Consider the following 24,738-nt stretch of genomic DNA (forward strand, 5'->3'; position numbering starts at 1 on the left):
TTGTGTTTTTCCTTCATCGGTTTATTTTTGCAGAATAAAATATACCCATCAAAACTCAATAACGAAGCTGGCGCCTTCCCTGCTTAACAAGGCAGAGTGATACGCAGCAGGGAAGCGCTCCCAGCACAGTCAGATGTGTCAGCCAGCAGGCACGGTGAGGGACAGGGCGTGACGAGGGGGAGGAGTCACAATGGGCCCGGATCCACCTTCTCCTCTGATACAGAGGAATAGCCCTGGATCATGAGCATAGACCCGCTGGACTCCTCCGGCCCCGGATCCAGCTCCAGGTCTTCTTCGATTTCTTGAGGTAATTTGGATAACAGTTCCTGCAGGGGAGAGACAGACATGGCAGAGTTGAAATAACACGGCCTCAGGTGCGCTTTCCACTTCATTGCTCTATTTAGAAAAGAGCCTGGGTCAAATGGCCCTGTAATGGGGGTCTTCTTTCTTTTATTGGAACGTTTCAAACTTTGTCTTCTCTGTGATGCCCATCATACAGATGCACGATGAAAACAGCACTAGAGGAGAAAGACACTCAATACCGTTGTCTCCTTGTCTTCTACGTCTGTATTTGACTATTCTCCCCAAAAGGCCAAGGTTGTGATGAGTGACCCCAGCTACCCCTCCTTGTCTAACAAATATGAAACATTCTTGCCCGTTTTACCCTCTAATAAAAACAAAACAGTGCAGGAAAGCTGGAAAATAACATGAAAATCATCCAGGCTGGTTTTGGAACCCCTACAGGCAACTGTACAGGCTTTTGATCATCTTATCAACTTACCGGCATGGAAAGGGCTTCTTGAACAGAGCCCTTCCAGCCCGTCTTCCTTACCTGCTGTTTCTCTGTGTTGTTGCTCTTCACAGCGACCAGCAGATTCCGGGTGAAGTTTTGTAGCTCGTAATATTTCTGTTTTTGGTTCTCTAGCTCGTTCTCCAAGAATCTGACCTCTTCGTGCTGAAAATGAAAGGGGAAGGTCTTAGCATCTACCCGTGTTGAATGACTGGACTGTTTTGTTTTTTTTTGCCAGCGTGAGCACCTGAACAAGGATGCAGAAACTACTGCTGAGAACTGGTTCCCCAAAACACAGGAAGTGGGGCACATCACACCATTCCTGCCCTGATCCCATCTCACTGGGTACCAATCACGTATCCATGCATTTATTTTGGAAGTTCATACATATAAATAGCCAGAACAAGAACGTCACACTAAAAGCTGTTAACAATTAACCCATGCAACTCAGTGATTTAAAAAGCTCAGAGCGGAAGTCCCAACACTGAGTTGAGTGGAGACTGAAAACCTCCCACTGCAGTGGACGGTGTCTAGGCCAGCTGGCCACGTCACTGTCCAGCACTATGGCCAGATCAGGTCATCAGGTCACCAGCTCTGGTGATGGCTGCTTTCAGCCTGATCCAGTTCCAGGTCTTTTACTGGCTTACTGTATGAAGAGTCATGTCATCGTAGGCCGCTGACTTAAACAAGAGCCCATGGACACAAGTGGACATTGTGTACAGCAGGAACTGAATGCAGGGGACACCTCCTTGCACAAAAAGGGTTGTGGGTGCTGGGCTCAAGCTCTCCAGCCATGCTGGTATAAGATTCCCTGTGAGCAATTCTAGGAGACAAATGCACGAAATTCCGACATGAATGAGCTACTGGTGTCTGAACAAGCAGTTAAAAGGTCTCCTCTTTCTTTTTGAACTTGTATCGTTTTCCTTAGGATGTGAAATGTTAAGGATTGGAGTTCTTCAGGCTCAAGATGGGGGGTAAGTGGTCTGGGCAACATATGAGGTAAAATAAATATATTATTATAATAATAATAACAACAACAATAATAATAATAATAATAATAATTTCCAATACCATACTTAAAGAGGCATCCATAAAACTGCAGAAGTGAGCCTTTGCATTTGCAGTTAGAAAGCATTAATAGACTTGTTTCATGCTCCTCACTTGAAGAAACAGTAATAACACTGCTGTCTGCAGTCTTTCTCGAAATGGTTCCAAAGCATCTGAGAAAGACTGGCTTCCAGCCTCCGGGACAACAGTGCGTTATGCAGACCCTGCCATACGACTGAGTGTTAATGCTGCTCCACACTTTGTTTGTTTTTAAATGCATGTATCCAACTTCTCCGTGTTTGTCTTTAATGCAGTTTCAGGTCAAACGCAGCTGGACGCATTTCTACACTGTACAAGCCGGAGACTAAATTAGATCTCAACGGGCTTGACGCGTTCATTAAGAGGCAGCTCTGCGCAGAGGCACAGTCTCATGTTATAACTGGGGTAGCTCTGTGAGAGACTGAAGACGGCCATGAATCCATCCGCAGAACAGAGCACATGACACCCCTCCAGCATCCAGTCCTGGACACGGGGGCTTGGTGTGTCTTTTCAATCCAGAAGAAACTCTGGCTTCTAACAACACAGATCAGCCTATTGTTGGTTTGAGTGGGCCGAATGAACAACTCCATCTAGTTCTGAAGGCACCCATGTTTTATAGAAACACTGGTCTTCTGATACCAGGTTAAGACACCTCTGTTATTGTTAGTTGATCTTTAATTAACCTCCTGCTAAAGATCGGTTTACTGATTGAGGACGGACTGGAAAGAGAACTTGCAATGAAATGAGACCGCTTGGGTGGTCCGCCCTTGTCCAGCAGTACCGCACCTTGTAGTCCAGAAGAGTCTGCATCTGCTCCACGTCAGAACCACTCGCGTCTTCTTCGTCCTCCTCTTCCTCCTCGTCGTCTATTATTTCTATTTTCTGTTGAAAAACAAAGGGATTAAAAGAGGACCGAGTGGAGGGTGGAGCGTGGCCAGTGGACGGGCACACTCACACTTGACATGCGGGACCTGCACACGTCCTCGCACACAGCTGGATCTGTGCACTGGACAGGCTGGAGAGTGGGGCGAGAGGAGCTCATTGAGAGGTAGCTGTCAAGTAACATTCTGCCTGGTCCTGTTCTATAGAACTGGGAAACTCCGTGAGAGACAGGTGATGGCTGATCAGTGCTCAAAACAGAAAGGGACACCCATTCCAGGTGGTTAACTGCAGCCACTGACAGCAGGTGAAGCTGGACAATAAGATGTGGAAGGGATGTGCGGAGATAAGGCAGCAGATAGCACTGGCAGGTCTACTAAGGTGAGTGGACAGAAAAGCCATCAATGGCAACTGTGAAATGTTGTGCTTGCAAACCAGTTTTCCCTGTTTTCAGTGCGTGTTGTCCTGCTCTGCAGTTTTCTCCCACTGCAGTCCCTGGCACCGCTACTATCATTGGATTCTACTGTTTCATGGGTCAAACCCATCTTGACTCAACCAGCAACGCCATGACCAGTCCAGGGCCAGGCCCTGTGACTCAGGCTCTTCCTTTCCTGACATGGCAATCTATCCAGCTATCAGTTCTGTCAAACTGATAACTTTCAAGGGAATGGACTGCTAGCTCCCAGAGCCTGAGGGTCTCGGCGGAGTACAGGACAGCGGGAGAGCCGTACCACGTTGTCAGTCAGAGCCGTGCTGTTTGTCTCTCCATCCATGTCCTCCCCTTCCTCTCGCTGGTAGGTGTCACTCACCCCATCTGGAGCAACAGAGAAGCCATCTGGTCACCCACAAAGACACCCAGTGTGAGGAGACCAGTGAGAGCCCGAAACATGTGGTCATTTGATTTACACCTACAGGAAGAAGCTAGACGCACTAGATCAACATGCTTCTATAGAAATGCACCCTCCCTCTCCCACTGACTCCCTCTCTCCCTCTCCCACTAACTCCCTCTTCCTCTCCCTCCTTCTCCCACTGGCTCCCTCTTCCTCCCACTGGCTCTCTCTCCCTCTCCCTCCTTCTCCCTTCTTCCTTTTCCCACTGGCTCCCTCTTCCTCTCCCTCCCTCTTCCCCTCCCTCTCCCACTAACTCCCTCTGACACCTCTCCCTCCATCTCCTGCTCTCTTGCTCCATGGACACAGCGGTATGAGACTCCAGCACAGACCTGGATCTCCAGATCCACTGTGCTTTTTAATTCCATAACAGTTGCATTTTTTCAACTTAACAGCTTAATTTAACCGGTCGAGCAGCAGTAGTGGAAACAATAGGGACATTTTTGTCTGCTGTCTTTGTTTTTAGAGGAATATTAATTAGCCAGATAAAAAGCAACGAGCAAGTAAAAGACAGCGCCAACTGCTCCCTGCAGAAGAGATGTGTGATGAACGTAGGCCATTGTTCCTTTGAGCTTTCGAAAGCTTAATTAATCAGAAATCCTCTGCAGTGCATAATGGAACCAACAGTTATTTTTTCTCCCGCTAGACTTTGGCTAAGGATGTGATGTGTAAGTGTTGATTTTAGTAAATTGTCCCAGGAAGTCTGTATTACTCAAAACAGGCCCAGGAGACAGGAGTTCAGGATTCATGGACAAGATTTCATCAATGGTCTGTTTCTCGACCAATAGAGAGGCGAGGCAGAGCTCACCCAAGTCCAGCTCCTTTCTCCATACCCCAGCAGAATACACAGTAAACCCTGGATGGCCAGCCCTGGTCTGGGAGAGGAGGAACGCTTAGATCATTCATTTCTAAAACATTTAATGCAAAGCCTTGCAGCAATTCTGTTATCAAGCCTATGGCAGGTGATGTGTCCAATAAAAGTAATTTAGATGTCATTAAAATGATCACACAATTATTCTGTTCAGAACCTGGGCCCACTTGACTGTAGTGAACAAATGAAGTTTGTAAACCAGCTGACACTGTACATTTCTGAAAGATTTTCTAAGCAGATGAGAAAGCCACAGAAACCATAGAGAGGTTTAGGGCTCTCTGTACTCAAGGCTGAGAGCCCGTCCAGTATGATCAGGAGACTGGGGGAAGAGGAGCAGGCCCCTGACTGAAATACAGCTCTGGCTAGCAATGGTCTTTCTTTCTTTTAATTGCTTTTGTTAAAATACATGTTACGTTTTTGCCTAATTGGTTGCTGCTGAACAAATCCCAGATGGGTCAAGAGGTACATTTGAGCAGTACATCTGGACCAACATTTCTCACGCCTGGAAAGCAACGTCAGTTTTCAGTTCTCGGTGCGCCTGGGCTCTTAATGGCCTGACTGATTTAGACTCATCTGGTCTAAATCCATGGTTCCCATTCCTGGTCCTGGAGGAACACTGTGTCGCTGCCGTCCCAGCTGAGCTCTAAATCACCAGCGCTAAGCGATGCTTCGAATTGATCTGCTGTCTTGTTTAGACTCCTGCTTTAGTGTTTCCACACAACTTCATCATACAAGTCATTACCCAGTCTGTTCTGAACCGGATTACCTTTATTTGTGACTAAACAGCCATTAACAGGCGAACGGTTTATAATGGACAGGCACAGGTGGGAAGGACAGTTTATTTTACTTGTTACTATTTCAGGCAGCACACCTGAATCACCTCAATGAGGAACTGGGCTGATTCCAATTACAAACAGCAGCCAGCGCTTTAAGGGCTGAACACCAATTTAAAAAGCTGCCCCAGGTGGGAAACTGAAATCCATTAGCCTGGGATTCAGAACTCATTCGGAGCAAAATCCAGCAGACATAGCGGTACCCCAGAACTAGGGCTGGGGTTGGGAACCGATGCTTCCATGACCACTGCTCAAGGTCAGCCTGCAGTGCTGGGTCTCTCACTACAGGATCGATCGGCTTGGGTGAGCGAGCTGGAAGACCGAGTGTCGTAGCAGAGGAAGGCAGAGCAGTCTCACCCTCGGACAGACAGATGGACACCTCGTCATTGTGGTCACTGTCCTCGGCCAGCTCGGGGGTCTTGGCTGTCTCTCCACCGGGGGTCCGCCCCCCCGGCGACCCGGGCTCCGGTTGGTCGGTGAAGTCGGCCGGCCCGCCCTTTGGGGGCGGGATCTCTATGCCCATGAGGCGGTACTTCCTGCGGCGGTTGCCAATCCAAGTCTGCAAAGGCAGCAGAGAGAGAACAGCCCGGGGAGCCGGTCAGTGTGAGCAGCCGAGTCCGCGCTCTCGTCACAGGGCGGCCAGGAGGAGGGGAAAAAGAAGAACGTAAAAGTGCACTTCAGCTAATGCCAGCTCATTCAGCACACTCTATTGAAGTGACCCAGCAGGGGCTTCTTATAAGCACACTCAATGCTAAACCTGCAAGAAACCTAATGACAGCTATCAAAATGTATGAGACACTAGTATGTGGCTTCCAAATCTGATTATGTTAAACAGCGCAAGCCAGCGGGGTGCCTGGATTAATTTATTGATTATTCTGGAGCTCAGAGGAGGGTGCACATTATCTAGATGATTGCGACGGCAGCCTGCTTTCTGAGCTGCGCTTTCAAGGTAAGTCACATCACCTGCCGAGAAGGGCAATTACAGCAATTAAGTGCTTAACCAGGAGAACTGAGCTGATGCTTACCACGTTATAAAGGCTTCAAGGCTTCGCACTTTTATTGAAATTATTCTTAAACGGGCGGAATGGCTTGATTTGACAAAACCCTCCTCGTGGTGGTAAACGATTTTGTTCTTGTTTGATTTCAGCAATCTGTGTCCGTATAATACAGACGCCAGAGCCATTCACAGTGGCAGGTCTATGGACTTCAGCTTCTCGGCTTAGGTCACGGACTGCGTGATTATTCAGGAGCATTCCCACCCTGCCGGACTGAGGCCGAAGCCAGATGTTTCCTGCAGGCGGAGATGGGGAAAAGTGCCAATCTAATGAATTGACACTCTGGGGAATGACATTCGTGCAGCATTCAGCACATATACTCAAGTACAGATGCTCCTTTTCATTTTTGTTTTTGACCAATGGATTGTGCTCCAAAGAGGGGTGCATTTGTAAACTGCACAATTAGGTGTCTTCTCTCAATCCCCCATTGAGAAGTACATAGTTCACTTCCACCCAGTTTCATTAAAGGGCTTGGAAACCCCAACACAGACAGACAGATGGCCCAACGCTGGGAGACACACTGCCAATAAAACATGTGGTCTGGCAGCTGCAATGCAGTAGACAGTCAACCTCTTTATTCATGCAAGAAGAAAAAAGAAACTTTTGCAACTTCTAAACTATGCAACTCTGCTAAAAAGGACACAAATCCTTGATGAGTAAAGTTCTCTATCCCCAGATTCCCAATCAGGGCTTTTAAAATCAGGATTGAGGTGAAACACACCTTTAAGTCACTGGGCACTTCAAACAAATCGATTATTATACTGTAATATCTCATAGTGGAAAACCACAGCCTTCTCTGACCTGACATACATTGACCATGAAAAGGACATATTCTGAAACCAAAGATATTCATTTCTAAAGGAAACTATTCAGAAATGTCTGTATTCAGCAAAGCACCGCTTACACAGGTAAACACAACACAGATGAAAACGAGCTCCCTATTTCTGTCTACAGAAACCATGAACAGTGTTCCAGCACTGTGTTCTCACACAAAACCCCCGGTGTTCAGTAACTAAGTTCCTAGCTACACATTGAATTTGTTTTTATTATTTCGTGATGAATTTGATTCTTGCCTGCCTTCTAACCATGATCTCTCTTAAGAATTTCGCAGGATGGAATTGATTGTTCCCTCAAGAGTTCGCCTTCCTGCCCTGGGGAACTGGCCCTCCTGTGTGTCTATTTTCTCACACAGTACTCAGCTGCCCCACCTGGCTGTGGGGTGCATGCACAAGCTTTCAGACACCCAGAAAGACTCCTTCAGTGCTTACTCCCGCAGATTAACAGGTGCCTGCACCATTCTCCGCCCTGTGCGTATTCCGGGATGAAGGAATTCAAGGGCCACTTAGCAGGTGTGTCACGGCCAGAAGGTGTAACCAAACCCCAGTCGCTGCACATTCACAGAATCCGAAGTCAATTCTATCAGCTCCTCTTGGCCACTGTGGCCAGTGCTCAGATGAGGCCAAACGTGCAACAGCCCAACATGAGCACCAGGGGGAGCCTTCTTAATTAATGTAATGTGCTGTGCTGGGCGCTGGATTTTTTTTTTCTTCTGCACAGGAAATGGCAGGGATGTGTTGTGCTCCATACAAGAGCTCTCTCCAAATAAATCAGAGGGCCAGGATCGCCGGCCTTGTTTTCAGGCAGATTGTATCTTCCTCAAGGAAGGAAGTACTTGGATGACAATGAGGATAAAATCTCCCCCCCCCCTCACCCTTAGTATATGTTTTAGTAGCAAACCTTGTAATGAACAATCAGATAAACTGTGTTTGTCTGAAGGATTATAATGTTCTCCATCAATAAAGCGTGGATCTGGTCAAAATCCATATTTGCCTGCCCAAGCCCTCTGGAATTCAGAAAACTATCCAGAAACTTGTGCTTGAAAAAAAAAAGATTTTTTTTACATTTAACAGACCCTGAAATCCGTAGCATTGTGACATTAAGTATATACAGTATAAAGGACATACTTTGTACATATTTTCATTGACATCTGTAGGAAAATAGAACAGTCTTTTAAAGTCAAGGCAAAGACCCATGGAAGACAGTGTACTGGGGGAGATATTAAGCCGTTTAGCCGAGCTCTGTCAAATTAGTACAGTCAGCCTTGATCTAGAGATAACACAGCTGCAAAAAAATCCCATGCACAATGTGCAGCAGACATAAACATGTCCTGTTGATTGGCACCTTAATCTCCATCACCATGCAAAGTTTGACATAAGAGAAGGCTTTTATCCCAGGGGCATGAGAGTTCTCCTGGCACAAGCCTGCTGTCTGGTACATGTATTGATGCTATTTCATCTCAGTTGACACTGTTCAGACTGCATTCCACTTCACTGGACTTTCTCTGCTGCTTCATGCTCTGTGTACATTTTCAAAAGCTAGTGAGTTTCATCTGATTTTAAATCAGGTTTTTGTAACCATAGAACAAATGACTGCACAAGAAAGTGCAGTTAAAACTGAGAACAGGAAACACTTCTTTGCACCAAGGGCGGTGGGAGTATGGAACAAGCTACCCTGCCATGATATCAAAGAAGATACCCTAACGTCTTTCAAGAAATGACTGGATGAGCTCAATAATGACCTAACTACCAAACAGGCTCAATGGGCCAGATGGCCTCCTTTTATTTTCGTAACAGTTCCTATATTCTTAAATTGCATTGCTTCTATTTCAGCCCTTGTAATAGATCAGGGCCAGGTGTACATATTTCTTTATGCGCAGTCTTCTTTGAAAGACTGTGCTTTATTTTACTGCTAAGTAATTTCAGCCACGGCTGCCTTTTTTTCCTCTCTTCCTTACATTAAAAGTGAACAAGGTCACCTTATGTAAAGCCTCCTTCAGCCTACCCCCCCACTCACAAGGCCATCGGCCTCATTCACTGATGAGCCTCCCCCTGTGTGAATCTCATTTTCTGTGCTGTGTTACAAATCAATACCGCATTGACCCCCAGCACTGTTTAAATAGATATACAGTATGAAGCTGCTCCTGAGGTTTCTCTCTGTTGTACAGCAGTACTGCATCTATTTCTGGGTTCCTCTTCCCCAGAGAAGTGTGCTCTGTCTCTCCAGATTTCCAAACATCCTGTTATTCGAATCAAAGCTGCTGTAGCTATAACCCAGACTCCAAAAACACGAGGGCGGTCAGTTTCAAGAGGCCTTCCAGCATCTAGATGTTTCCATACTCCGCCGTGTCCTCTCCCGATCCCTCTCTCCTCACCCTGCTGATCCCTCTCTCCTCTCCTTGCTCCTTCCTGCTCCCTCTCTCCACTCCAATTCAGGACTTCTCTCCCTGCTCACTGTCTCCTCTCCCCGATCTGTCTCCCCTCCCCACTCCATCTCTCCTCTCTCCTCTCCCCACTCCCTCTCTCCTTTCCCTGATCTCTGTCCCCTCTCCCCACTCCCTCTCTCCTCTCCCTGATCTCTGTCTCCTCTCCCCACTCCCTCTCTCCTTTCCCTGATCTCTGTCTCCTCTCCCCACTCCCTCTCTCCTCTCCCTGATCTCTGTCTCCTCTCCCCACTCCCTCTCTCCTTTCCCTGATCTCTGTCTCCTCTCCCCACTCCCTCTCTCCTCTCCCTGATCCCTGTCTCCTCTCCCCACTCCCTCTCTCCTCTCCCTGATCTCTGTCTCCTCTCCCCACTCCCTCTCTCCTCTCCCTGATCTCTGTCTCCTCTCCCCGCTCCCTCTCTCCTCTCCCTGATCTCTGACTCCTCTCCCCACTCCCTCTCTCCTCTCCCTGATCTCTGTCTCCTCTCCCCACTCCCTCTCTCCTCTCCCTGATCTCTGTCTCCTCTCTCCTGTTCCCGTCTTCTCTCCCTGATCTCTGACTCCTCTGCCTGGTCTTGTTCCTACTTTCCTCTCTGCTCTGTCCTCTTACCTTGATGATTTCGCAGTCCACACTGAGCTCTGCAGCCACAGCTGTGATCTTCTCCCTGCAGATAGAGCCCAGGCTGGTCATCCCATTGTCCCAGAACTTCTTCAGTGTGGCCAGGTCCCTGTCGCTGAACTGAGTCCGGTCCTGCAGCTGCAAGGGACAGACAGAGCTGCTCTCACCTGGGGCACCTCAACTAAACACAGCGTCTTCCAAAACCAAAGAGATGAACATAAGGTTCCCATTGCAAAGCAGTTTGACGTATTTCAAATTCTACAAACTGCAGGTTCTTGTAAAAATCATTATGTAGAAGTCATTCATGGACAACAGAGGAATCTCCATAGTCGTTGATGATGTTATAACTGTACCTCTGTTTTCCTTCCAAAATTATACATGATAACAAAAACCACCTCACACCGATTGGCAGCATACACACACCACAGTGTGCAGCTTGTAAAACCTATAACGGATGAAAGAACTAGGATGACAGAGAGCCTTTACTGCCTGAGAAAGATTTTGTGTTCATCGTTTTGATGTGCAGACCCCCTACCCCCCCAGAGAGCTTCTCACAGTCACGCAGCGGGGGGCTGTGCTGCTCTGTCGGACCCGAGCGTGTCTGACATTCTCACGCACAGATCCCACACCACCCTCGCTCCAGGCTGGGATCAAAGCGACACCTGCTGCCACCCTCCAGCCCCGCCCCTTCGGCACGGCATATGAAAGCCCCCCTAGGGCCCCCCTGGTCTGGCAAACTCCTCGTTCGTGCGGCCGAGCTGCAGATCAATACCCTCCCAGCCCCCACAATCAGCTCGCGCCCACCGCTTCGATCCACTCGGGCCCAACCCTAATCGGAGTCCTACCCCTGCGGGACACAGCTCTTCCTCATGGAGGGCCTTGTACCATCCTCCCAAGTTCAGCCAAGTTCTCAACCAATCAATCAATCAAGATCCCTTATTGATTAATAAAGTCATTGTGTTCAAGTTCAGAGTCGAGTCAAGGTTAGCGCACTCAAAGGAAAACCTTGCACATTACGACCTGGATATAGTCCATTACAGTACAGTACATTGTGCTCATTAAACAATCAGAAGCATGGCACAAAATCACCAACTAACCTCAAAGCCTAACATCAGCTTTACCAACCCCCCCCACCCACACCCACACCCACACCCACACCCACACCCACACATTCCCAGCCACAAGCACAATCAAGCACACAGACTGGTGTTACCATCATCACCATCAGCACGTTCTGGACAGCAGTAATGATATTAACTACATCGCGCTGTGATCCACACTCAAAGTCATGCCAATGCACTCTTAACCACAGCCACAACAACAGCAGCCCGGTCCTGACTGGCACCAAGGGGGCGAACTGTAAATTTAGAGAGAATTTCGGGGTGCACTATGGGGTGGGGAAAGCACTTTTAAATGCTGCCAGTATTCAAGTGACAAGTAGGGGTCAGAAGAAAACTGCTGCCAATCGCCCAGATACAGAGCCAAGTCCAGATTAGTGCATTCAGGCTGAAAGGAAACTGTACCCTCACCACCTGGATACAGTCGGCAGGGCGTTTCCTCTCCAGGCTGTGCCTCTGCAGAATCTTGTTGATTGTTGACTTTATCCTCTACTTCCTGACCCTCACTTCTCCAATTTCTACAGTGCGGAGTTGTATCATTGCACAGCATCGCAACTGCGCGTCGCACAAGCCTGCGATGCTCGGAAAGCAACCTCACACCACAGGCAACCACAGCAGAAGGGCTCGGCCACAAGAGAGATCTCCTGCGCACTAGAGCACACTGCCAACAAGGCGAAGGGGGGCGCGGGGTGACGGGCACTGTTGGCACTTACTGTCCTCTTCCGAGAGTTGCTCGTGATCCAGGGAACGGTTAGATTGCCCGATACCTGCAACCAACACAGAGAGGAGAGGGGCGTAAGACTTCACACCAGGAAGTCATATTCTTCCTGGAATATGCGGGAGACAAATTCACACACAGAACAGGCCGTGGGCAGTCGAAACCACTTCCTGGCACAGTGGTACCAGCTAAAGCCTGGCTCGGCGCCCTCTGCACCCCACACAGCCAGAGCCGCAGTGCCAACTAATACTGCAGCTCGGCCTGGAGAGGCCCTGAATAACAGCAAGGGATGAGGAAGAGGAGGATCACGCCCTGTCAGAGGCGTTTTGAAAAGTGTTCAGGATTCTTATTAAGGCGACACGTTGGCGCTGTGGTTGGCTGGCACTGCTGCCTCTCAGGGCTGGGGTCCGGCGTTCAATTCCAGACCCAGGGTGCTGTCTGTGGGGAGTTTGCATGTTCTCCCTGTGGTCGCATGAGTTTCTTCCAGGTGTTCCCGCTTCCTCCCACAGTCCCAAAACACGCTGGTAGGTTTAATGGCTCCTCTGAAAGGTGGCCCTGGTGTGAGTGTGTTTTTCTCTGTGTCTGTGCGTCTGCCCTGCGATGGACTGGTGTCCCGTCCGTATAAAACAATGCACACCCACACATACAGCACGCTGTGGAGTGGCAAACAGCTGACTTCATCGCATTTTTCAGTCTTTTGTTTTACATTTAGGTGAAGTGGGCGATTTACGATGCTGCTTAACATGTTGCGAGTCTGAAATCCCAAGGCCTTTCCAAAAGCCGGCTCATTCACTAGGAGAGCAGTCTTTCCCCCGTTCCTTCTGCCCTGCCTTAGAGACCTTACGTCCACCCAGCCTGGCCGTGTGATGGCTGCACACATCTCCAGGAGGTCGGAGGCGCCAGCAGATGGTGCTCTCAGGGAGTCCTGGCCGGTTAGCTTGTCAGGCCCGTGGAAGCGCGCCCCGCTCGTGCCTCTCCGCTGGCTCCCAGCCTTGAATGCTGAGCACACGCACACACGCGCCCGGGCACAGGCACGGAGGGGGGGGGGGGGGGCGGCCGCACTCACCTGGTAGTTGCCGACTCTCTGCGGCGAGCCGTGGCTGGGCACGGCGCCGTGGACCTTGCCAGGGTACCCCCCGCGCGGCGCCGTGCTGCTGAAGAGGGCGCTGTGCCCGGGAGGGTAGTGAGAGGAGGTAGATGGGGCCTGGTATCCCCTGCTGCCGGGGTACGGGGCTGTGGGCGATGAGTCCGAGGAAGGAGGGGTGACACCGGCGGTGTTCCCCGCGCCGGCCCCTGCCCCGCTGTGCCCCGGCACCAGCCCCCCGGGACTGTCTCTCTGCCGCAGGGCGCCTGGCTCCGAGCTGCTGCTGCTGCTGCTCCGGCTGCTGCCGCCCCCCGCTGGACAGATCTGCATCTGCGCCCCCATGCTGGCCAGCTCCTCCTCTCGCGCGTACTCGTCGTCCGCGTCCCCGGTTTCCATGGCAATGGAGAAGCAGCTCGTGCTGTCGGGCGCCCGCGTCCGGCAGCCGCCCCCCCGCTGCCCCGCGGGCTTCTGCTGGGGCTCCCCGCCGCCCCTGGGGGCCAGGGTGAACACCTGCTGGATCCTCACGCCGGCCTGCGCCCCGCGGGGCCTGGGGGCAAAGCTGGGGTGCGGAGCTGGGCCAGAGGAGGGGGCGGGGGGGGGCGGCTCGCTCAGGACGCCCCAGGGCTGGTGCTGCGCGGGGAACTGCCTGGCCCAAGTCCGGGGGGCCCCCGCTGGCTCTGCCCCAGGGCTCGCGGCCCCAGGGAAGGACCTCTTGACCTGGCAGTAGGCAGTGCTGGGGGGGCCCGCCTGCAGGCCCTTCCGGGGTGGCACAGCAGGCTTGCTGTAGACAGGGGAGCCGGCGCCCCGCAGGGGGGTGTGCGCGTGCGTCTGCGGCGGGGGCTTGGGCGCCGTCTTGGCGTGCTGGGCGGGCTCCACGCGGCTGGAGGACGGCGCCAGGGTGTAGACCCCCGTCACGATGACGTCGCTGGTGCTGCTGCTGCTGCAGGGCGGGGAGGAGGAGGAGGAGGAGGAGGAGGAGGGGGAGGAGGAGGAGGTGGGGGGCAGGAGGTGCGCCAGCGGCACCCCCCGTTGGATGCCCGACACGCCGCGCATGGCCGCGATCTCGGCCGCCAGCACGGCCCCCGCCATGGCCCCGCCCCCGCCCCCTCCCGCCAGGCCGTGATTGGGCGGGCCCTGCGCCACTCCGTTCTGCTCCGTCTTGGAGGTCAGCTTCCGGCGCTTGTTCCCCACCCAGGTCTGCCGGGAGAAGACAACAGGGATGAGAAAAGTTGTCTCCACACATTGCCACAAACCCCCTTTGTTTCTCTGACCTTCATCCGAGATGTCACTGCTACTGTCCGCATGTCCACTGAGAGAGAACTGCCCAGTCAAAGCAAAAGAACTCGATGGGGAGTTCGTCTCCAGAAAGTTTTATTCTTTCTATGAACTCAAAGGTTGGATCTTCAAACCAAACTCTGAGGCTGCAGGGAGCATTTAGTTAAAGGCTCACTTAAGTCTCACCAGCTAGGTCTTCTGTATCCTAATAATATAAACTCTAGTAAAGTACTACAGAAACAGAAGAGTCTGACCCTCATACTGGTTCTAGTGTGTATGGACTGCACCTCACAGTTGCTACAGTGGACACAGTGAGAGTGCTCAGACAGTGCTACAGTGGACACAGTGAGAGTGCAGGAGTGTGCTCAGACAGTGCTACAGTGCACACAGTGAGAGTGCAGGAGTGTGCTCAGACAGTGCTACAGTGCACACAGTGAGAGTACAAGAGTGTGCTCAGACAATGCTACAGTGCACACAGTGAGAGTACAGGAGTGTGCTCAGACAGTGCTACAGTGCACACAGTGAGAGCGCAGGAGTGTGCTCAGACAGTTGCTACAGTGCACACAGTGAGAGTGCTGTAGTATGCTCAGACAGCACAGCAGTGCACACAGTGAGAGCGCAGGAGTGTGATCAGACAGTGCTACAGTGCACAGAGTGAGAGTCCAGAAGTGCGCTCAGATAAAAAAAATAGTGCACATAGTGAGAAGGCAGTAGTGTTCTTATACAGCATAGCAGTGCACTAGTGATGTGCGGTTGTGAGAAACGAAACCCGCACCCACCTGACCCGATTTAAAATGATAAAAGTACTGACCCGAACCCGGTCAGAACCCGCTCCATTAGAAATTAGACCGAACAACAGGGATGCGGGGGTCGACTTTTTTTTTTTACCTGCACCTGCCCGCGGTTCTGAGAAACGAACCCGCACCCGCCCGACCCGAATTAAAATCTTTTTTTTTTTTTAACCCAAGCCCACCCGACTCGCGGGTAAACCCGCACCTGCCGGTGGATGGGAGTCAGCCCGCGCACCCCTACAGTGCACCCTGTGAGAGGGCAGCAGTGAATTAGGAGTCTTACCCTAACCACACTGAAGTCCAGCTTGGCCTCCTGGGCACACTGCAGGATCAGCTGGAAGCAGCTCTTGCTCTGATTGGTCATTCCATTGTCGTAGTAACGCTGCAGGATACGCTGTTGCTCGGCAGTGAAGACAGAGCGCAAGTTCATCTGCAGGGAGAAGACATGTCTGTGTGGCATCCTCCTAACTCCCAAAGTAAACTGGGGCTGGCCTGCTCTGCACGTGTGTTTTGTCCCTTTGCTTTCTGCAGTGTGACACACTATGACAATACCTCTTCAGGGAGTCGTGCTGAAGGATGCAGGCTACCTACAGCTTCAACACAAACTCAAGTGTAAACTCCCATTCCTTCCCCATTACCGGCTCATCTGCACAAGATGACATTCCTCCTGCACATTGCCAGCTCTTCCCGGGACAAGGATGGGAGTCACCATCCTGCAGCCCCATCAAGCAGTCTTCCAAACCCACATCAGACCCCATCCCGAACACAACGATTCTGAACCCTAACCCTACTCCCGGGAACCCTGCAGCGTTCTTCCCCTTTCAGTCCAAGGGTGTCCAGCTCTAGTCACAGGGCACCACTTTATCTGCAGGTTTTCATTCCAGTTCGGTCTTTCATGACCCAGGTGAACTACATATACACTAGTAATCCCTCTGAAGACTAACAACAGGAAACTGTACCTTGAGTGAAATAAATAGTTTAAGTAATCCACTATAAAGGACCTTGAAAACTCATATATACGTCAAAGAAAATGGCTGTCCATCCTTCCAGAGTACAGCAACACAGCTGACAAATCTTCAACCTCTATGAGGAGAAGAATGAAGAATTTGGAAAGACTTCCCTGCTCTGTAGTATATTGCAAAAATGGTCAAATGGCAACCTTTTTTTAAAAGAATTAAAAGTTTCAGCTCTTGGCTGCAGATAATCCTGAATCAACACAGCGATCTGCAGCACCCGGGATAACTGAGCAATTAAGGATCAGTCCCTGACTTACTGGAAGGTTCAAAGGCTTTTGGGTTACAGACTCCTTAGGCCAAAGGAGGACTGAAAAGCTTGCAAGCATCAGGCTGTCTGATCCTGGACGTGGAGAGGCAGGGTATCTGCAGGAGCTCTGGGGTCTCTGGAAAGCAGCAGCAGCTGAAGAGCCAGAGGCTCTGCTCAGCTGGTGCCCTTAAACCAACAACAAGTGGTTGCAGCTCAGGAGCTACTGTCAGTGGGAAGGGAGACCTGTAGACACACCAGCCCCTCCATGACCGGGACAGAGACCTCGTGTGATCCGCAGATATCGTTCACATTCCACCAGGAGCTGATGGATCTCGTGAGGAGCCGAGTCTCAAGGAAAACGCGCTCTCGGGGGCCACAAGGCCGAGGAAGGAGAGGACAGAGAAAGTCAGGATAAAACAGGGTTCCCGGCCTGGTCGTGGTGACCCCCACCCCTGCTGTTGGCACCCCATTCTGCCCTTCTTAGATCGCTGACGCCCTCCAGGGTCTAAGCAGTTGCTTCATTGGAATATTTACATTTTGTTTCTAGTCACAAGTCTGGGGTTTTATTTCACTGACAAACGACAACAACAAAACAGCTCCCACCCGGGTAAGAGCTGGGACCCCAACAGCGCACATGCATCTTGTTCTCATGAAGTCAACGGAGGGCTCGAAGGTGTCAGTGGAGGCTGGGCTGGAGCTGAGACCCCCAGGTGTGCGGTCAGCCGGACAGGGAGAGGGAGCCCCCGGGATACGACATCGGTATCTGCGGCTTGTTCTGCTTCCACATCGGAAGCGGGGCCTTCAGCCCGCCGGGGCCGAGACAGTGTGGTTATTTATAGCGACCAGTTATCGCCACCTGTCATTCTGTCAGGCTGACGGAACTGCCTCAGAAGGAGGAAATTAAAAGAAAAAAAAACCCCCGCTCCTGTCTGTGTCGTAAAAACTGTGAATAAGACGTAAGTAATCGCAAGCCCGTGCAAAGCTCAAAAAGAAGCCGAGTTTCGAGAGGAGCAGGAGTTTCAACACACATTAATCCTTTCAGGTTGACGTCAAAACAGGAAACGATGCATATTAAATACAATTGGCATGCAAATTTTATTCAAATCCCCCGTGTTTCTGCCGAAGAAAATACACTATTTTGAAACCCTACCTAATGACATAACAATTTTCTTATTTTAAAACTTGGTCTGAAAAACAGCCGATATGTTAATCATCAGAAGGAGAAGAGTACAGAGAGCATCGGTGTTCGTGCATTCCTTTTGGATCGCCAGGAATATTCAGAATTGAGCCAACAAACACAAAAACAAGTGATCTTGCATTTTGAGACGAGGTAATATCAATGCTTTGTGACGCCGAAGACACAAATCGAAACGCGCCGTATCACCAACAGTTCATTTAATTGTCTGAGAAGCTTAATGGCGCTATGGATAGACGGCATCAAGTCAAAAGTCAAATAAACAAGCTATATTTGGTAGAAGCGGTTTCGCAGGCGCCCCCTCAAAAAGACCACTTTCACGGGGGAAAACAACATCGCATTGCCTGGGTAGATTTCTCAGCACCGCGCTTTAGCGATCACAGACGGTAGTTCAAAGCTTACGAAATAGGAAACGTTTACTTTAAAAAAATAAATGCCAGCGAATTCATTAATGACGGAAAAGGCTCAGACAACCCCTCTTCCTGCCCGCGGTCAGGCAAGGAAAGGGTTACGTCATTCCTCGCTGGGCTTTATCTAGCGGCTCAGTGCGCATGGCCGCTGTGCGCGCTATTGATCGCATTACAAAGAGCGCTGATGATGAAGAAAAACACACATCCACCCAGTTCACGACAAGGGCAAAACTGATCGCCGGAATAGAAAGCTCGCACAGGAAACCAGTGCGGTAAACTTTCGAACTTATAGCTCCGGGTGAGGGCGAGCGGCGCGCCGCGACTTCCAAGGCGAAGACTGTGTGGATGGAAAACCGGGCGAGGTGCCGATAAGGAAAACATCGCAAGGCCCTGGAGGCCATGCGCCTGCATGTAACTAAACTTTTTCTTTAAATGTGTTTTTGCGGTTTCCCCGTCCTAAGTTGGGCTGCAGTCTGAGCCCCCTGCTTTTCCCAGGGGGCCGCCTGGCCGCCTGCCGAGAAGTACGGAAAGCGAGGAGATAAATAATTTGCCAGATACCTTTTTTTTTGGTGAGAAATCAAGCGAACGCTCGAATTCAGCAGATTTCTTCCCGACTCCCTGCGCCAGACAATGAAATCAAAACGTCCGATCATCAATTCTAATCATGATTGTGACGTGGCGGCAGACAGGAGCCAATGGCGGCCCGAGATCAGGACTGTGACAGCCGCAGCCGCCTGAAAGCCGAGCGCCCCTAGCCCGCCCACCGTTGACTTTGTCGGGGAGAGAGACAGAGGGAGGGAGAGCGAGGGAGACAATTTGTGGCTGTTTGTAGTTACTGACCCCCCCGGCCCTCTGATTCAGGCCGATCCCTCTTCACCCCCCCTGCAAACCGCGGGAATGATCTCGCAACAAGCTGTAGCTCTGTGTACTAAAAGATGAATGGGGGGGCCCATCGTGTGCTCAAACTGATAACAGTGTGAATGTGCCTGAGGTAGTCTCATAAGGTTACTGGGGGGAGAGGGGATGGAAGTGAGGTTTAAGAAAATGCTCCGATATTTGATTATCCTGCATCAATGGGCAACGCATTGTCTCTGAAGCCTTTTATAATTCTGACCAGTGAATAATCGTTTTTTTTCAGCCTTTTACATAGAGTGGGGCTTTTTATAGGTAACACCCGATCTCCTGTATAGGTTGCATAAGATAATTCTTACCCTCTGTATAAGCAAAAAAAAATGAGAGAATAGTCTTAAACTAAGCCACAAAAAAAAAACCACCACATCAAGAAGAATGTATGGTTTTGCATGTATGCATTAGACTTTAGAACAGGTCAATAAAGGAAAAATCGACATTGGCTACATTTATTTTTTTCACATTCATCAATAGTTCTAGAAGTATATAAAAATAAAGATACCAGTAAAACATTTAAGTTATACCAATGTACAGTGTGTGCAGACAGGTCCTAATTAACCTACCTCCTATGTATTTTGGTATATTTAGATCACTTGATCGATAAATAATTGTTTTTTTAATGTACCGGGGGTTTTATCAAAGTATTGAACTTTGGAATTTATATTTTAATTGATTAATAATGCCCCCTCCCACACAACAGACTGACACAATAACGTTTTAGAGCTTGTGGGAGCTGGCTCAGTGTTTTTCAACTGAAGGCATTTTGCAAACATAAAATGACTTTCTAAAATTGGTAAACGCTGCTGCTCTGTGATGTCTTGTGAAACTGATCGTCACTGACTCCGTTTCACTTCTGAGATGTTGAATCTTACTGACTGTTCACGGTTTTCAATGCAATACTTCCAGTGTAGTTTCTAAATAAGTTTTAGACCTCATTCTGGAGAGGGAAGAGGTGATAAAAATATTATCAGTATTTTTAAGCGCATATGAGCAGAAACAGATTTAAATCCTTTTTATTTATAAAAAGGTTAATAACTATTTATATCCCTTTCCAACATCATGGGTTGTTCATCATGCTGAAAAGCAGAAAGAGAAAAGAAAAACTCACAACGTGTCAGCCACTTCAGGAATCCACAATAACATTATACAATGGTACGTTACTGTTAGAATTCAGAAACTCACCACTGTTCACAGCTCTACCTGGCTCTGGTGGGGTTTAAAACAACAGAGCACACAGCTCTGGGTTCTGAACATATATAAAAGATCTTAATGTGTCTGGGGCTTGACTGTGGCACTGTAGCACTGTTTTGTGTCTCTTATCCTACAAAAATGAAGAGACTGACACTTGTAAGCCCAAATTCTACCAGACTAGTTTAGAAGTAGAGATTGATTTTTTTTTTACTGTGAGCATGTCATTTCTTAACCCATGTGTACCTGTTACAGGGAGACCCTGCACTGGAGCTCTCTAACGTAGATCCTGGAGAGTCCCTGGACTGGTCAGTCTCGTCTGGGCGTTGTTCTACCTGAGCTCTCCGATGCTCTAATTGTTTAATTAAGCGCAGAGCTGCGAATACATCTGACCTGGCTCTGGGGTCTTTTATAAATATCGAAGTTAATGTTTTTAATAATCAGCTGTAACGGATCTTAAAATCCTGTGTATGTCACCTTCTGGAATATAATTAGGTTAATTGCCTACTCAGGTTGGCCCAAGGACCCGAAAGAGCAGTCTTCTCTTCCTCTGGGACACTCCTTGCTTCCCTGGTGTGCTCCTGGGTCATGAACACGCCTCTCAGTGATTTAACTTCTCTCTGCAGGAGATCAACCACATTGATTTACACCTTATTAACACGCGGGAGCCCTGTGACGAGCAGTTTTAATCCTGTCGCTTTTAGCCAAGGTGATTTCCATTTCTACAGCAGTGTCCCACCTGGGCTTTGACCCCACAGCCTGGGAGCTACAGATCCCGAACCCTGACCGTTCCTAGATATCAGCCCTCAGGCGAAAGAGAACCTGTGTGATCTAGTCTAGTGATCATCTAGTTTCCTCGCTGTCCCTATAAACAATGCAAAATATTATTTGTCTTCATTTTCGCATGGGGCGTGGCTTCAGCACTGCATTCTGGGATGGGACACAGTTTGTGAAGGACTTTCAGAGACGTGGCAGCCGCGTCAGAGGCGCAGTGGTCAGAACAACTGCCTGGCGGCCCTGGGGCCCTGGGTCCAATTCCAGACCTGGGGTGCTGTCTGTGTGGAGTTTGCATGTTCTGCCTGTGTTCACGTGGGTTTCCTCCCACAGATCCAAAACTTGTTGGTGGGTTAATGGGCTTCTGGGGAAAATTGGCCGTGGTGTGATTGTCTGTGTCTGTGCCTGTGTGTGCCCTGCGCTGGACTGGTGTCCCATCCAGGATGTAGCCTGCCTTGTGCCTGTTTTTTACCTGGATAAGTCCCAGCTCCCCCGTGACTCCGAATGGGATAAAGCAGTTAAAAAAGGGACAACAGCAGCATTAGTGCTGGGAGACTTCAGTATACCACATAGCTGCTCTGACTAGAAGCAGTGACTGAGCCAGTGGTATGAAGTTAATGCCAAGACTATTAAGAACAGTGTACTAATGATTTAAGCACCCACAGTTGACCTTAATCTACCAAAATACATAGGAGGTAGGTTAATTATGAACTGTATATTGGTATAATTTAAATGTTTTACTGGCATCTTTATTTTTATATACTTATAGAACTATTGATGAATGTATAAAAATAATAATAAAGAGAGTCACTATCGATTTTTCCTTTACTGACTTGTTCTAAGGTCTAATGCATACACTCAAAACCATACATTCTCCTTGATGTGAAGAAGTTTTTTGGTCTTAGTTTAAGATTATTCTTTCTCTTTTGTTTAGTTTTACAGAGGGTAATTATTTTATGCAAACTATACAGGAGATTGGGTGTCTCTTAGCTGTAGATTTACTAAAGATCAGAGAGCATTACAGTTCTGACAGCATGACAGCACCGTGTTTTTTTAGAAGGAATTCTAATTAAATTATATGACGATGCTTTTTTCTCTCCGTTTTTCGGTTTAGATTGTAAACAAGTTTTTAATCAGTCACGGACATTTCAGCAATAAGGTAAATATGAAAGTTAGGAACAACGTGTATAAAATTGCAAAAAACTATCTGGGGTATGTTTTATGTGTTCTTTTAAGATATTGTGAAATTTGTTAGGATTTATTGTTATGTAACAGTTACCAGCAAGTAACATGAAGCAGTATTTTTCGTTCATTGCAGATTTAATGAAGATTTAAAATCAAACCTCGCATCTAGTAGGAGCAGCTACTATACGAGCTATCAGCCTGATGGTCATCGCATTTTCCGAAGGTGTATATTTCTCCAGCAGGGGTCGCTGCAACGTACATTAAGAGGTCCCCGAATGATGCAGTACTTCATAACATCTTTGAAAGAATACCCTGTTATTGTTATTCTTTTTTCACTTTGCTCGCCGGATTAAGATCCATGTTTAACAGTGCGTGTAGCTCTACTTTACGAGCACCAAAAGGAACTGAATTCAATAAAAACACGTTTTTTTTTCCAGTTTCCTGAACTGTAACGCGTCATGATAACGTGTGTGACCCCGAGGGAGGGGACCGGTCGCCTGTGCTCTCCTCTCCTTTTTGGTGAGCTTGGGTGGGCCGTCGGTTTGCTCTTTCACCATCTGCAGGGGGACTGCGTGGTTTCTGCTTCTAGCGGCTCCGGTTTAAACAGAGTGTGGCGTTCACTTCGTAAAAACTATTTCGCGTCGTTTCTCCACCGCGATTACACTGAAAAAAAGAATGGGGAGCTTTAAAAGTAAAAAACAAAGTGAGGACACCATCACACTGGGAACCTGCCTGTAGGAAGAGTATATTCTAAACCCGTCCCTGCAAAAGTGGTAGAACAATTCTATTACAATGCAATCTTATGTATGAGAGCCAGTCGTGACACAAAAAGAGCTGACGCACACGCTGAGACGCCTGATTCACAGACGGCCTTTGGAAAAAGAATAAGAGGGAAGGCCGTGGTAGGGTGATAATTCTACAGATATCGGAACGAATCGATTAAACTTAATTTTATTTCGCAGTGGTGTGCCCTTATCTCATTGCCACATACCTAGACACCCGCTTTGATATTTATTGGTGCTGTACTCAATACTCAGTACGTTTCATAGCTCGAATCAACTCGAGATGAAAGTCACTCATTGGTGGATAATTAGGAATAAACTACAATACGGGGGAAAACATCTTTAAGAGCGCAGACCACTGCCTTAAAGGGCGGTTCTGAGTATTTTGTTACGTTCTCAATTTCTACATTGTCTGGGGGGGCCGGCTCGTCGGAGAAGGGTTTGTTCATATTAAACCGTGAAACACGGGCGACAAGAAGCCAAGGGAAACCACGTGGAGCAGAAGACTGAGAAAGGAGCCAATGTCTTTACCCAAAGGGGTGTGGGAGTGTGGAACAAGCTGCACCGCCATGTCTTCCTTTATAATAATGTTCCTTTATTAGCCCTATAGAATTTCTTGCATTAGGAATTCGTCTTTTCACATAACTCAGCTTTTCTCCACGGAGACACAGCCAGGGAGAGAAGCTTGGGGTCAGAGCACAGGGTCAGCCATTGTACAGCACCCCTGGAGCAGTTGGGGTGAAAGGCCTTGCTCAGGGGGCCCAACAGAGTAGGATTCCTCTGCCGGATTTGAACCGGCAACCTTCCAGTCACAAGCGCTTATCCTGAGCCACAGAACCACCGCTCCGCCTAATGAGACAACAGACAGCTAACTACTGAACGGGCTGGAATGGTCTCTTCTCAGTTCTCCCTGGTGTTATGTTCTCTAAGCAATAGAACAGTTTCGCTGTGCACATACGCTTTACAAAGTAATGTCAGTAAACTGTTACGTCAAAGTAACGACTGGATTTAGTACCGTGTAAAACACTACACTATGAAAAATAAATAGAAACAATAAACTAAAAGGAGCGGCTTAAAAAATGAAAGACCCAGGAGTGGAAATGCATTTTTCAAAGCTTAGAAGCAAAACATAGATACATTAAAAAGAATATTTGGTATCAGTAAACCGTATTTTAATATATAGTACTGTACTTCAGCGTTGCCGTTTTTTGTACTGTATGTGGTCAGTTATAGTGATACTTTAAATACTGTTGATGCTAGACTTGTCTGCAACAATCAATACCAGGACAGGAGAGGGGCAAACTAAATATGTCTGAGACGGGAGAGCATTGCAGAAGACACGTGGCTGCTGGAGCTGAATGAGGGGCAGACGGCCTCCTATCCGTGCGCTTCTGAAATCCGTGGACCGTCTGGTTGGGGGGAAAAACACAAATACACCAGCAGACAGCTATTAGTTCTCGCTACAAAAAGATTTGACGGTTTGTAAATCGTTACTACATGCTAACCTTTCCAATCGCAGACGAAAGGTATTGTTCTCGCGTGTTTGCTTCAACGCTGCTTGGGGCGGGGTAAACTGGCCGGTCTGCCCTGGGGTGTCGTGCGCCCCCGGTCGCCCACAGCGGCGGGGGGGGGGGGGGAGCCCGAGCCCGCGCCCGTCCGCGTGCGCCTCGGCGCTGCAGCGCCACTTCCTCGTTCCCCTCACGCGGGCGGCTGGCTGCGCGGGGTGTGATGCCGTCTCGTGCAGCGGGGAGGTGCTAGACGCGCCCG

The 24,738-nt window shown here is 49.0% G+C and overlaps 1 protein-coding gene and 1 long non-coding RNA gene across 4 annotated transcripts; one reads left to right on the forward strand and one right to left on the reverse strand.

Moving 5' to 3' along the window:
- Nucleotides 1–24,662, reverse strand: hdx (highly divergent homeobox). 3 transcript variants are annotated; one of them, XM_015351617.2, is made up of 10 exons: nt 24,477–24,662; nt 15,549–15,695; nt 13,182–14,396; nt 12,111–12,164; nt 10,271–10,417; nt 5,704–5,905; nt 3,487–3,569; nt 2,663–2,758; nt 833–955; nt 1–326 (listed from the first exon to the last, which is right to left on the reverse strand). In XM_015351617.2, exons 2-10 carry the CDS (start codon nt 15,693–15,695, stop codon nt 186–188), a joined length of 2,208 nt encoding a protein of 735 aa, XP_015207103.2. In that variant the 5' UTR covers nt 24,477–24,662; the 3' UTR covers nt 1–185. The 3 variants fall into 3 exon arrangements, with proteins under 3 accessions (XP_015207103.2, XP_015207101.2, XP_015207104.2); XM_015351615.2 differs by lacking the exon at nt 24,477–24,662 and adding an exon at nt 18,692–18,925; XM_015351618.2 differs by lacking the exon at nt 24,477–24,662 and adding an exon at nt 17,679–17,871.
- On the forward strand, nt 18,005–22,628 carry LOC107077914 (uncharacterized). The gene is made up of 2 exons (XR_001478893.2): nt 18,005–18,544; nt 22,323–22,628. It is a non-coding gene; the product is annotated as an uncharacterized lncRNA (long non-coding RNA).
- Nucleotides 24,663–24,738: the final 76 nt, after the last annotated feature.

This window comes from Lepisosteus oculatus, chromosome 8 (genome assembly GCF_040954835.1).
Source record: "Lepisosteus oculatus isolate fLepOcu1 chromosome 8, fLepOcu1.hap2, whole genome shotgun sequence".
Taxonomy (NCBI): domain Eukaryota; kingdom Metazoa; phylum Chordata; class Actinopteri; order Semionotiformes; family Lepisosteidae; genus Lepisosteus; species Lepisosteus oculatus.

What these genes read in the sequence shown, in the direction of transcription:
- hdx (XM_015351617.2), bottom strand. Translation starts at nt 15,695, where the DNA reads ATGAACTTGCGCTCTGTCTTCACTGCCGAGCAACAGCGTATCCTGCAG. An exon ending in AGAGAGTCGGCAACTACCAG is followed by an intron (nt 12,165 to 13,181) that starts GTGAGTGCGGCC and finishes TGTTGGTTGCAG; the next exon opens with GTATCGGGCAATCTAACCGT. An exon ending in ACAACACAGAGAAACAGCAG is followed by an intron (nt 327 to 832) that starts GTAAGGAAGACG and finishes TCTCCCCTGCAG; the next exon opens with GAACTGTTATCCAAATTACC.